The following is a 12,728-nucleotide window of genomic DNA, read 5'->3' as shown; positions in this document are numbered from 1 at the left end:
GGAAGGGCCATGACCTTTAGGAAGTCCCTCCCTGACCGAGTTCTCTTCCTTCTGTTTCTAAAAGGAGGCTGAAGTCCTGGACTCCTTGGCCATGTCTTCCTGGGAAAGGCGTCTCCATCGGGCCAAATGTGCTCCATCTTGTAAGTGGCCCCCTCCCTGTGGCCCATGGGAGGGCCCTGGCCCTCAGAGAAGCTGTGAGGGCAGGCCAGGCTTCCCTCGGGGCCTCCTGTGATCTCTGTGCCCTGCAAGGGGTCTCTTTCCGCCTTCCCCAGCCCTGGCCTCCAACTCTTTTGTTTTCTCCTTCCTGGCTGAGGAGCGCTTCCTCTCCGGTGTCCTGTTCGTATGACCATGGCCCTGTGGCTTCTTCCTCTCACGCTGTCTGAACCAGTGAGACTGGGCTTCCTTGTTTAGTGGTTGTTTTCCCTCTGCTTCACCCTGTGTCCGCGGCCTCTCCCCTCACCCTGTCCTGTGTCCATGGCCCCTTCTCTTTCATCTTATGTCCTTCCCTCACCACACTCTGCTCCACTTTGTCTTCTGTGCTCTGTGCTCTGTGGACTTTCTGTCTACTGTATTCTAAATGTGAAGCATCTCCCCCTCTCTGGGTCAGGCTTAGGCCTCTTCCCCTGAGCTTAAGGAACAGTGAGGAAGAATGGTCCTTGAAGATCCCTGGGCAATCTCCCTGCTCACGCCACATGCTCCCTATTCAGAGTCTGACTTGTCTGGCAGCCAGGAACTTTCAGCAGAGGGAGCTGAAGGCCCAGGTCGGGCTGGCCTGGGGCCACTTGATGCACACTGAGGGCAGGTACTCTGAGACCCCACGCTTCCTGTCTGTCAGGGAGGGAGCCAGGCAGCCAGGTCTGAGGCACCCTACTTGTACTGCCAATTAAGGCTAGCTACTGAGGAATGTTGGGGCTACCTGTGGTGGGGATCTGAGTTCTGTCCCAGCTCTGGAAGGGCTGGGTCTGGTGCCCTGGCATGAGGGAGACGCTGTGTCCCGGGGTTCTGCCCAGCTTGGCTCAATGGGGAGGCGCCATCTGTGTCTCCCCTGCAGACTTGTTTTCCTGCTTCAACGGGGGCGAGTGTGTGTACCCAGCCTTCTGTGACTGCAGACGCTTCAATGCCACCGGGCCACGCTGCCAGATGGGTGGGTCTGAGCTCTGTCCCACCCCTGGGGGCCATGGGTACAGGGAAAGCTTGTGGGCCTGAGGCCTGGGGGTCCCGGGCTGGGGAGGCGGGGGGTGGCCCTGCTAGCCTCTGGTGTGAGACCCACTGCAACTGCGCAAGCAGGTTCTCTTTTCTCTGGCACAGTGTACAACGCCGGCCCTGAGCGTGACAGCATCTGCCGGGCGTGGGGACAGCACCATGTGGAGACTTTTGATGGTCTCTACTACTACCTCTCTGGGAAGGGCAGCTACACCCTGGTGGGGCGCCATGAGCCTGAGGGGCAGGCCTTCTCAGTCCAGGTGAGGCCTTCCCTACCCTGCCAATCTAGGAAGGTCCCACGAGGCTCTGGAGGTTGTGCTGGCCAAGGCTATCTTGTCATAGTTAGAGAGTCTATACCTGGAAGGAGTTGGGGACTCCACAGTTCTCTCTCACTCACTCACTCTTGGTTGCCCCTGGCCAGTCGCTGATTTAGTCACTCATCATTAAGTATTAGGTACATACCTGTACTCTCCCGGGCACAAGGCTTGGTGGTGGCCTTGTGGACCATAACACAGATGTGGTCTCTGTCCTCGTGGAACTTACTGTCTAATGGGGAAAGCAGACATCAAATCAAATGAATCATTTCAAGGACAACTGAGTGCTTCAGAGAAGAAATGCCAAATGTTAGAAGAGCATGTGATGGAAACCTAACTTTGTTTATTGGGAAGGATGATGACCAGGGAAGACTTCCTGGAGGAAGTGACATTGAAGTTGAGATCCTGAAAATGAATTGGAGTTAGCCAAGTGAAGGGTCACAGGGGTGAGGGAGGGACATGAGAACATTCTAGGTAAGGGGAATTTGGGTGCTAAGGACCTGAGATAACAAAGAGCATTGTGCCTCTGAGGAAATGGTAGAGGTCCTGTATGACTCAATTCAGGGTTACCTCTTCTAAGCAGCCCTCCTGGATGCCCTGACCGCCTAGCTGGCTCAAGGGCTCCTTTCTATGTAACCAAAGTTCTGCATTGTTGCACAGTCAGTGCATGTCTCTTACAAAGTCTTTTTCCAGGTTGGTCTTTTCTACCAGATAGAAGCTTTTCGGGCAGGGACCATGTCTTTCCATTTGGTGTTCTCAGGACCCAGATTAGTGCTCAGTATAAGTCTGTCCTGTCTATGAACATATGTGTGAGACACTGTCAGGTAGATTTGATTTCCATGCTTACCCCGGGTGTTGAGTGGGGGTCAGTACACCTCCACCTGGAGAAAAGTCTGCTTGGGGAGCGAGCTCTGCTGAGGAGCACCTTGGGTAGGACTGAGTTAGGGCCGGGGCTTGGGAGTTTGGGGAGATCCTAGTGCTCAGTGTCACCCCTCTGCCAGCAGGCATGTCCCTCCATCTCAAGCATAGACCTGCCAAGGAGCTGCCCTATGGGCCATGCCCCAGATGGGCTGACCCAACTCTGCCCTTTCTGCCTCAGCATCTCACACATCAGGGTTTTTCATGACAGTCATTTCATGATGGATATGTTATGATTACTTAGACTAATGGGGTGCCACGCATTCATGGATTATGAAATAAACTTAATGAATTAGAAACAGCACCCCCCGCTGAAAGAAAGAAAGAAAGAAAGAAAGAAAGAAAGAAAGAAAGAAAGAAAGAAAGAAAGAGAGGGAGGGAGGGAGGGAGGGAGGAAGGGAGGAAGAGAGGAAGGGAGGAAGGGAGGAAGGAAGAAAAAAACCAAAGAGAATAGAAAATATAATGTGGATGCATTACACATTAATAGGGGTAAATACTATTTTGTAAAATTTTTGTTTTATTTATATATGTATATATTTACATTTCTTCCTGTCGGTTATGATCTAAAGTTTGAAAAATTTAATTAGCCTGTGGGGTGGCTTTCACAGACCCCACTTTCAGCTGACGTGACTCCAGCCTGCTTAAACACGTTTTAATGGTAATCTAGTGGAAGGGTTTCTACACTGGGAAGAGAAGCATTGCAGATTTTCCCTAAGCCCTGGGAGCCTCAGTTCTCCTCCATCTCTTGAGTCTTCTGGCTTTGAGGTGAGGGTTCTGTCTGAGGAGGGGGCAGAGGGGATGCGTCTGTGACAGGCAGCACAGGAGTGACACGCATGCCTGGGTGTGCAGGGAAGGACTAGACCGTGCCTGCCAGGGTCATGGTAGGAGTGTGTGTTTATAGTGTGTGCATTGAGAGTGCCCAGTGAATCTATGAGGGGTGTGTGTGTGTGTGTGTGTGTGTGTGTTCTGTGTGCCAGAAGGTGTGAGTGTATACCTTGGCTTTGAATCTGATGAGATAACCTGGGTTGTAAAATGAAAAATGCAGAAATAGGGAGACAACACAATGTCCTGGAAAAAGCCCTGAAATTTAGCCTTCAGTTCTAGGTTGGAACCCTGGCTGCGTGTGTGTGTGTGTGTGTGTGTGTGTGACCTTCATCACTTCACCTCTCGGAGTATCCGTTGCCTCCTCCGGGAAATGCAGATCATCATAGCTCTGTCCTCCTGTGGGGTTGTGGGGACTGGGACACATCAAGACATCACAGAGGAAAAGGTGCTTGGCATGCAGAGAGCAGGCGATCGGCATGAAGCGGGAACAACACAGGGTGTCACTGGGCTCAGGACAGAAGCTCAGGGCCAGGTCTGTGGCAGGAACCCTGCACAGTGACCTCTGAACCCCCCCAATCAGGTGCACAACGACCCGCGGTGCGGCCCCTCCCCCTACACCTGCTCCAGGTCTGTCAGCCTCTTCTTTGCGGGGGAGCAGGAGATCCGTCTGGCCAAGGAGGTCACCCACGGAGGCGTGAGGTAACTATACCCCCAGCCCTGAGCTCTCCTGCTCCCTGGCCCTGGTGGCGGGGAATGGTGAGCACCTTCCTTCTAAAGCCTGAAGAAAACTGTTTTCTGGGGGCAAACAGCAGAGTTTCCACCATCAGGGCAGCAACCTACTGGCAGGCCAGCTGGTTTCTTGTCAGCTGGGTTTGCAGAAAGATGAGTCCCTCAAGATTTTCTGAGACTCTCGAGGCATTGTGGGTTTCCAGACAGTGGGTATTCAGGCCAATAGTAGAATTTTCCAGATAGTTGAGAGTATACCACTACAAGCATGCTTACTTTTTTTTCTTTCACAATTTCGAGGGAACGTTCCTGAATGGATCATACACAGTTCAAGCCTCCTCAGAGCAGATCTTGAGCACACTGTCCCCTTTTCTGATGACACAGGGTCATTTGAATGTCGCTTACCTTGCTGGGACATCAGGGACGCCTGGGACCAGGGCAGTGAGGACTCTCGGCCACCACACCACATGGCCCAGACTGTGGTTCTTCTGAAATCTTTCCTGTATCTTGTCTTCACTGTCCTTTCCCTCCCTTGTGGTCGCTTCACTTCACACTGCTGCTGGGTTGGGGGAAGGGATCGTCCTTCGAGGACCCTTCTCCCGTTCTCATGTCCTGCTTCAGATCTGGAAACTAGGTAACCAAGCGTTCTGGGGCTGAGTGTAAAATTGAAAGCTCAAGGGTTTCCCCTGTGATGAAAAGATTGGTATATGGATCCTTGGGTACCAGTTTTGGCCAGTTAGACCCCTTTTCTTCCCCTGATTTTCAGGTGGATTGAAAGTTGCCAAATTCCAGACGGGCCAGGAGACCCTGTCCCAGTAAAAGCGGGATGTGGTCGGGACTGCTCTGGCCCTGCCTCTCTTCTTCCACTCCCGGTTCCCCTTATCCCTCAGCTTTCTTCTCTTCCTACCCCTTTCTGGCTCCCCACCCACAAAACCAAACCGAGTCAGTGTCTGCGTATACCATTTCTCCCATCTAGGAGCACGGAGCTAGCAACTTCAGACACTCTGAGATTTATCCCTGCCAGGGAAATTGCAATTTTAAAAGCAAGTTTTAAACTCTGAAGACAAAAGAATCCCTCTCTAATGGTGGACTTCAGATACCAGGGGAAGTCACGGGGAGGGAAAGGGGGTCTTCCGAGCCCATGGTAGCAGTGGCGTGTGGAGGAAGTAGGTGCTGGGTACGTGATGGGTCCTGCGGGTAGGGGACGGCAGGTCCTTTGGGGAAGGGACTAGATGAGCGGAGGGGGTGTGAACAGCCTGAAGCTCTGGGCCGTGCTCTGCAGGGTCCAACTACCACAGGTGATGGGGAGCGTGCGTCTGCAGCGGCTTGCTGGCTACATCCTTGTGCGGCATCAGTCAGCCTTTACTCTAGCCTGGGACGGTGCCTCGGCTGTCTACATCAAAATGAGCCCGGAGTTCCTGGGCTGGACTCATGGGCTGTGTGGGAACAACAATGCTGACCCCCAGGATGATCTGGTGACCAGCTATGGTGAGGTGCAGGGCAAGTAGCCTCTGAGGGTTTTGGGTGGAGGTGGGGGATGCTGAGCGGGGCGGGAGAGGCCTTGGGGCACAACCCTGGGGTCGTGGTACTGAAGACCCAGCGGGAAGCCAGGGGCCCCTTCCTACCCAGTGTGTGGCCTCATGCATGTTTTTCACCACTCAACCTCAGTTTCCTTGTCTGTAAAACAGTCATAATGAGAATCCCTGCTAGGGTTGTGTGAGGATCTAAAGGGCACTTTGCTAGATGGGATTGACCCTGCAAGATGAGTATGTTCCAGGGCTAGGGAGCAGAAGGCCAGAGAAAGGGCCCCATGGGAGCTGAAGGGTACCTATGGAGCACTGGTAAGAAGTAAGAGTGAAGCATACAGGGCCAAATCACGGCGACTCTGGCTGGAAGAAGAAAAGTGATCCCTTTGAGCACCCACAGCATACCGAACACTCAACATGCAGTCTTTGCAATAATCTCATGGGGGGCTGTTTGCCCTATTTCACATGTGGGAGAACTGAGGCTCAGGGAGGGGCAGGAGCTTGTCCGGGCTCACATACTAGTTGTCTTTTGATTGCATGGTGTTGCCTCCCCCCCGAGTTTGGAACAGTAGAGAGTTACTACAGGTCCTATTGCCTGTTATCACCAGCTTTTTCAGGAGAGTGGCCCCGTTGGGAAATGCAGACTGGGATAGGACCCAGGAGGCTGGATTCTTCAACTTCTTGCCCACCTTCTGGCATCTCTTTGGCTCCCCCTGCCCTCCCTCAGAGCCCTCTGTGGAGCCTTACCCGCCATCCTCCTGTGGTCATGCTAGTTCTCTGCCCTCCCCTCCCCCGCCCAGGGAAGCTGACCGACGATGTGGTTGAGTTTGGGCAGAGCTGGCAAGAGCAGGCCCCCAACCAGCCTCCAGGGCCTACAACTCCCTCCCTGCCTCGCCCACCGTGTCTGCAGCAGAGCCCAGGAACCATGCAGGTCTGGACCTTGGGGAAAGTGCCTCCCCGCACCCATCCTAGTGTCTGGCGTAGGTTCATTTCCTGTCCACCTCCTAGGAAGTCAGTGGCTGCAGGGGCCCAGGCTTGTCTGTGCCTACGGCCCCACCCCTTTTTTCTCCACCATTCTCTCTCTCTCTTGAGCTCAAATGGGGGTTCGGTGTGGGGGCTGGTGAAGTCAGAGGGCTGTGCGTGGCTTTGCCAGCCCCCGGCTCTGGCTCCTGGCCCTTTTCCCCAGGGTGTGTACGACCGGTGTGAGGCACTGCTGCGGCCCCCCTTTGATGCCTGCCATGCCTATGTCAGCCCTCTGCCCTTCACAGCCAGCTGTACCAGTGACCTCTGCCAGTGAGTAGGCAGCCCAGAGTGCAGCTGGGACTCGGTTTCGGGGAGACCTGTCCCGGTACTGCGGGGGCAGGGGGCAGGGGGCAGGGGGCAGGGGGAGCTCAGCACGTGGGTCACTGAGCCTGATAACCCCAGGCCCTGACAGATATGCTTCCCAAAGCTCAGAAATTCTTATCTGCATCGGTGGGACAGAGCTTCCCTATTCTCTGAAGCCCAGAAATGGGGACCGACGCCCTCAGGGTCACACAAGTCAATGGCAGTGTTGGGACTAGAAACCAGGTGTCCTGCTTCCATCTGTATATACGTAGATACCTTCCCAGTCTCCCTTTCCTAGCTGCGTGACAAGGAGGGATGCCCTGAGCCCTTGAAGTCTCTAGAGGGTGCTGGAGGGCAGGTAGCAGATAGGGTTCTGGTGTGACCCTCGGTTTCCCGGCACAGGTCGGTAGGCGACGAAGCCACCTGGTGCCGGGCGCTGGCAGAGTATGCCCGAGCGTGTGCCCAGGCGGGGCGACCCCTGCAGGACTGGAGGACCCAGCTCCCGCAATGCGGTAGGTGCATCCTGCTGGCGGGCAGGGAGGGGTTTTCACGAGCTCTGTCCTGGGGCTCTGGGTGGCATCCTCAGGCCTCAACTCAATGTCCTGACCTGCTTAGAACCACAGTTGTCGGAGCTGTAGGGTCTGAGACCCCATTTGTGACTGAGGAGCAGACAGGCTCAGAGTGGAGGGCCTGGCCTAGGGTCCCAGAGCCAGCTAAGGGTGGTTCTCAGAGCCTCCCAGGCTCTGGCCAACTTTCCGGTCACCCAGTGTTCCCACTGGGACTAGGGGGGCAGGAAGATCAGAGCCCTCCTTCCCCCTACCCCGAGGCCTGGAGTAGGGGCTGGGTGTGTCCTGGCAGAGCTGGGGCCGGACTTCTCCCTTGCCCCACAGCCGTGCACTGCAAGGAGAAGGCCTTTACCTACAATGAGTGCATCGCCTGCTGCCCCGCTTCCTGCCAGTCCCGAGCGTCCTGCGTGGACAGTGAGATCACCTGTGTGGATGGCTGCTACTGCCCCGATGGTAGGCCGGGGGGTGGGGGCAGTGGGTGCTTGGCAGCGTCTTCCTGGGCTGGCACGGACGAGCCTGATGCAGGGGTTCAGAGGGTGCCTGTTTGTGCAATGAGTGAAGGAAGGAACACACAACTAATAAGGGAATAAATGATAACTGGCTTCAGGGAGGTGAGGGTGGGGGTGGCACTGTGGCTCTTGAGAAGTCCATCAGGGTATTTCATTTGATTGGGACCGAGCTTTTAAGGTGTGTAGACCAGGACAAGTCATTCATTCGTTCATTTGTTCTTTTATCACACACGCATTTGCTTAAACACTCGTCCACGTTTTTTAGGGGGTGTAAATTTGCAGCACATCTGTGGTGTGCAGCTCACTTGGCTAGGCAGGGGTTGAGATAAAAATATATGGAGATATGGCCGTTGACTTTAGGGGTCAGAATCTGGTTGCGGTGATAAGATGCGTATACCTACGACTCCCGTCTAAGGTATAATGTAGTGAGGACCCACTCAGAGGTTCAGACAAGAAGAGACATAGGAATTCAGTGAAGGGAGAGATTGTCAGGGAAGGCTTCCTGGAGGAGGTGGTACCTAAGCTGGTCTTAGATGCAGTGACAGGCTTTTGAGAGGTGAAGAGAAGCTAGTCAGTATGCAGGTTGCTTGGGGGTGGTGAGGTGAGATTATGCAAAGGTCTGGAGGTGAGATTATTTGCCCAGAGGGGATTCAGATCTGGCCTAAGCCAAGGATTTATGCAGGAGAAAGCTTGAAAGTGGGCTCAGTGGTGAAAGCTTGGATGGGATCTTTGTCCCAGGCCTGGGGCAGCCACGAACGGTCTGTCAACAGGAGTGGAGATGAGTTAAGTGGGCCTTTGCTGTCACCGTAGGTCTGATCTTTGAGGATGGGGACTGTGTGGCACCAGCTGAGTGTCCCTGTGAATTCCATGGGACCCTGTACCCGACTGGCTCTGTGGTGAAAGAAGACTGCAATGCCTGGTCTGTGTCCACAGCTGGGGGGTGGGGCAGTGGTGATTTCCAAGGTTTTCCATCAGGGCTGCCCATCTGGGGTCTGGGAGCCCTGGGGACGGAGGGGAGGGGCACTCACTCAGCATCTCTAAGTCCCAGGAGATCTCATTCGAGCTAACCCTTGGAGGTAGAGGAAATCTCTACCACCCATTGTGAAGACGGGAAGACTGAGGGCTGGGGACAGGAGCTCTGTGGACCCTGCAATCCTCCAGCCTAGGCCTGGGGAAGTGAGCCCTGCCTCCTTGGTCTCTGTGTTTCAGCACATGCACTGCAGGCAAGTGGGTGTGCAGCACAGCTGTCTGCCCAGGTATGTCAGATCCCCACCTCAGACTCTACCCCCTTCCTCTAGTCTCACAGCTTTCTGGGGCAGGAAATTCTGGGGGCCAGGCCTGCAGTTCCCAGCTTTGTTTGCTCAGAGCTGCTTTGCCTGGTTTAGGGATTGCTCCAGCCCCTGTCAGGGAAGACTTTTATGGTGGGGGAGGGGGGGTCTATCTAAGGACTTTCCTGAGCTTGGGGAGCTTGGATGGAGACTGGTCTTCAAGCTCAGGCCCTGGTCTCCTGGCAAGGGGAGATGCCCAGGGCAGGGCTGTATCTCCCTTCAGATGGGCTGGGGGGGGGGTGGGGCAGGGCTGCTTCTCCCCAGTGACCAGAGCTTCAAAAAGAGGGCCAGGGCTCCAAACACTGCCCGAACTCCTGAGGACAGGGTGCTGTCTCTTCCTCATGCTCAGAGCCTGCAGGGCAGAGGCCGTCCCTGTGGGGCAGCTCCCATGTGTCAGCCACTTTTCTCTGCCCCTCAGCCGAGTGTTCAGTGACTGGCGACATCCATTTCACGACCTTTGACGGCCGCCGGTACACGTTCCCCGCCACATGTCAGTACATTCTGGCCAAGAGCCGCTCCTCGGGCACCTTCACAGTGATGCTGCAGAATGCCCCGTGTGGCCTGGTAAGGGCTGGGGACCTCAGGCCCAACCCAGCCAGCCACCCCTGTTCTCTGCCTCCTAGAGAAGCTGAGGGACTTAGGGCAGGGCCCCAGGGTTTCCACAGCCCCCTCACCCTGATGTTTATTCTTTTGGGGCAGAGCCAGGGGACAGGAGACTAAGTTCCGTCTCTAGAACATCTGCTAGCTGACAGGTACTTCCCTTTTCTGGGCCTCAGTGTTTATTAAAAAAATCTCTAAAATGGGTCTAATTCAACTTAATCTTTTCTGCTTCCTTGGATTGTACCTTCAACATCTCTGTATTCATTCGTTCATTCATTCATTCATTCAGCAAATACTGAAAATCTGTTTGTGCCAGAAGCTAGGTCTTAGAGACTGGGATGAATTGGATCTGGCTCTGCCCTCCTAGGCCTTGCAGTTTGGTAGGTGAGGCAGATAAGTGACCCCATAATCCACTATGTTATCGCAGCTGGGACAATATGGACATTACAAGGTAGGTCTCCATGGAGGAGCTTTTCCTTGTTGTTGCTTTACCTGGATGTCAGGTGGGAGGAGGGGTGGGTCCAGAAAGACTTCCTAGAGGAGGTGGCCCCTGAGCTGTGTCAGCCACTTGTTAATGTAACTGAGAAAATGGCCAACTTGCTGGTCTGGGGTAGTTGTGAGTTTCTCTCTCAGTGACTGCATTTTTCCCTGAGCCAACCATACTGAGCTGACTCCATAAGCCCTGGTCTGGGCTAAACTCAAGCTCCTTCCTGCACAATAGAGCAGGGATTCACACCCATAGCCAGGGCAGCCACCCCTAATCCCACCTCCCTGCCTGCTTTTCTCTCCCAGTGATGTCAGTGGGTGAGCAGACATCACTTGGTGGTGCCCCTCCCTGGCCCTGGGGACCTAGGCTGGGCTGTGGACAAGGGAAAGGGCTGTGCTTTCTTCCTTTTGAGGCTCGAGTGACCCCCTCCCCTCTCTCTGCCAGAGAATGGCCTGGATCTGCCCTTGGCTGCTCTCTGAATCAGAAGAATACTTGTCCTCAAAAGCCAGGTTACTCTCATCCTGAGGGTGGCAAAAGAAAAGGCAAAGCAGACATACACTGCCCAGTGGGACTCCTTCCCATTTACAAAGTTCTAGAGTCTTAGAATACCTGGGGCTATGGGACCTTGGAGGTCTCTTACCAGCCCCCTCTCTACCATGTTCTGGATGGTGGCCAGCCAGCCTCGGCCTGAGGTAACCTGCTTCACCGCTGAACAGTGCCTCTTGATGGCACTTTCCTTTTACCGTGAGCCAGGTCTCCTCCTTGTGACTTCATCCACGCTGATGAACCAGTGGAAGGCCAGCCCTCTGCCGGCTCTCTGCAGGGCACAGTGAGGGTTACACAGATGAGTCAGATCCTGGTCCTAGCCACCAGGAGCTCACAGCCCAATGAGGAAGTCAGTCATGTCCTCAGGTCAGGTGCTTCACTATGAGATACAAGAGCAGTGCTGTCAGAGGGGAGTTCTGTGGAGGAAGAAATATTCCTACAGGTCAGAAGAAAGGATCAGGGAAAGCCTCATGGCAGAGGTGGCATTTAAGCTGAATGACCTAAAAAGTCGGCCTAAAAAGATAAATAGAAATAAGATATGTATATTTGAGGATGGGGAGGAAGGGCAGTCTAGGAGGATCAGGTCATATGAAAGAAAGCAATGAGGTTGGAATGTTCTAGAATACATTAAGGCAGATGCAGAAGGACTCGGCAACTGGCTGACCGGCTGGTAAGGTGCAGGGTGTGTGGGAGAGAAGCAGGAGGCATCAAAGATGAAGCTGTGACTTCAGTCCTGGGTGAACACAAGGGGGTAGGGTGAGGATGTTAACAGAGAGGATGATGATGATAAAGTATTTGCACGGTACTTTGAACTTTGACTAATCACATTTGCATAGGACATCTAGTTTAAGGTTCAAAATACCCCCATGTAGTAGTCACTATTATTCTCCCCAGTTAAAATATGATAAGACAGGCTTACAGAGGCTTGGGGTGTTCCTGATAACTCCCAGCCAGCAGGAGGGGGAGCTGAGCCAGACCCAAGGTTGGAAATCCAGAAAGCCTGTCACAACCTCTTAATACACCCACCCCCAAATCAGGGTATTGTTTACAGCCTTTGAAGTATTTTTTTCAGGTAGACCTTATTTCTCAGAGTAGCTTTAGATTTTACAGAAAAATGCAAAGATAGTACATAGAGTTCCCATGTACCCCACACCCAATTTCTCCTATTATTAACATCATACATTGTACATTTGCTACAAATAACGAACCGATGTTTGTACATTAACTAAAGTCTGCACTTTACTCATATTTCCTTATTTATTTGTTTTTTTAACCTAATATCATTTTTCTCTGTTCCAACATACCACATTACATTTAGTCATCACGTCTCCTAGGCTTTTTCTTGCTGTTGCAGTTTCTTTCTTTCTTATCTTTTTATGTGTGTGTGTGTTTGCGAGAGGGAAGGAGAGAGAGTGCATACCCGTGAGCCAGGGGCAGGGGCAGAGGGGAGAGAAAGAGAGAGAGAGAAAATCTTAAGCAGCCTCCATGCCAGCATGGAGCCCCATGTGGGGCTTGATCTCACCACCCTGAGATGATGACCTGAGGAGAAATCAAGAGTCAGATGCCTAACCAGCTGAGCCACCTAGGCACCCCCTCTTGCTGTTACAGTTTCTAAGACTTTATTTATGATGATCTTGAAAGTTTTGAGGAGTACTGGTCAGATATTTTGTAGAATGCCCCTCTACTGGAACTTGTGTGATGTTTTTCTCATGGTTAGAGTGGTGTTATGGATTTTGGGAGGAAGATAAGAGGTAAATTGCTATTTTCATCATATCTTATCAAGGGTACATATACCAACATGGTTTATCACTGTTGAGGTTGACCTTGGTCATCTGGCTGAGGTAGTGTTTGTCA

At 53.3% G+C, this 12,728-nt stretch overlaps 1 protein-coding gene across 1 annotated transcript in view; it reads left to right on the top strand.

The window, feature by feature from the left end:
- OTOG (otogelin) overlaps positions 1-12,728 on the top strand; it is an 87,796-nt gene that overhangs the window by 7,089 nt on the left and 67,979 nt on the right. Inside the window, exons 5-16 of the mRNA XM_028116769.2 lie at positions 65-140; positions 1,052-1,144; positions 1,309-1,463; positions 3,841-3,959; positions 5,269-5,474; positions 6,313-6,443; positions 6,699-6,805; positions 7,241-7,350; positions 7,729-7,857; positions 8,724-8,832; positions 9,123-9,169; positions 9,660-9,805. Of these exons, the coding sequence (XP_027972570.2) occupies positions 65-140; positions 1,052-1,144; positions 1,309-1,463; positions 3,841-3,959; positions 5,269-5,474; positions 6,313-6,443; positions 6,699-6,805; positions 7,241-7,350; positions 7,729-7,857; positions 8,724-8,832; positions 9,123-9,169; positions 9,660-9,805 (1,428 nt within the window). The remainder of the gene's footprint in view (positions 1-64; positions 141-1,051; positions 1,145-1,308; positions 1,464-3,840; positions 3,960-5,268; positions 5,475-6,312; positions 6,444-6,698; positions 6,806-7,240; positions 7,351-7,728; positions 7,858-8,723; positions 8,833-9,122; positions 9,170-9,659; positions 9,806-12,728) is intronic.

The sequence above is a fragment of the Eumetopias jubatus genome, unplaced genomic scaffold (assembly GCF_037043125.1).
Source record: "Eumetopias jubatus isolate StellerSeaLion01/CBP00866 unplaced genomic scaffold, mEumJub1_p1.0 scaffold_13, whole genome shotgun sequence".
In the NCBI taxonomy this organism is placed as follows: Eukaryota; Metazoa; Chordata; class Mammalia; order Carnivora; family Otariidae; genus Eumetopias; species Eumetopias jubatus.
Note: the sequence above shows the minus strand (reverse complement) of the source record. Positions and strands in the feature narration are given on the sequence as shown.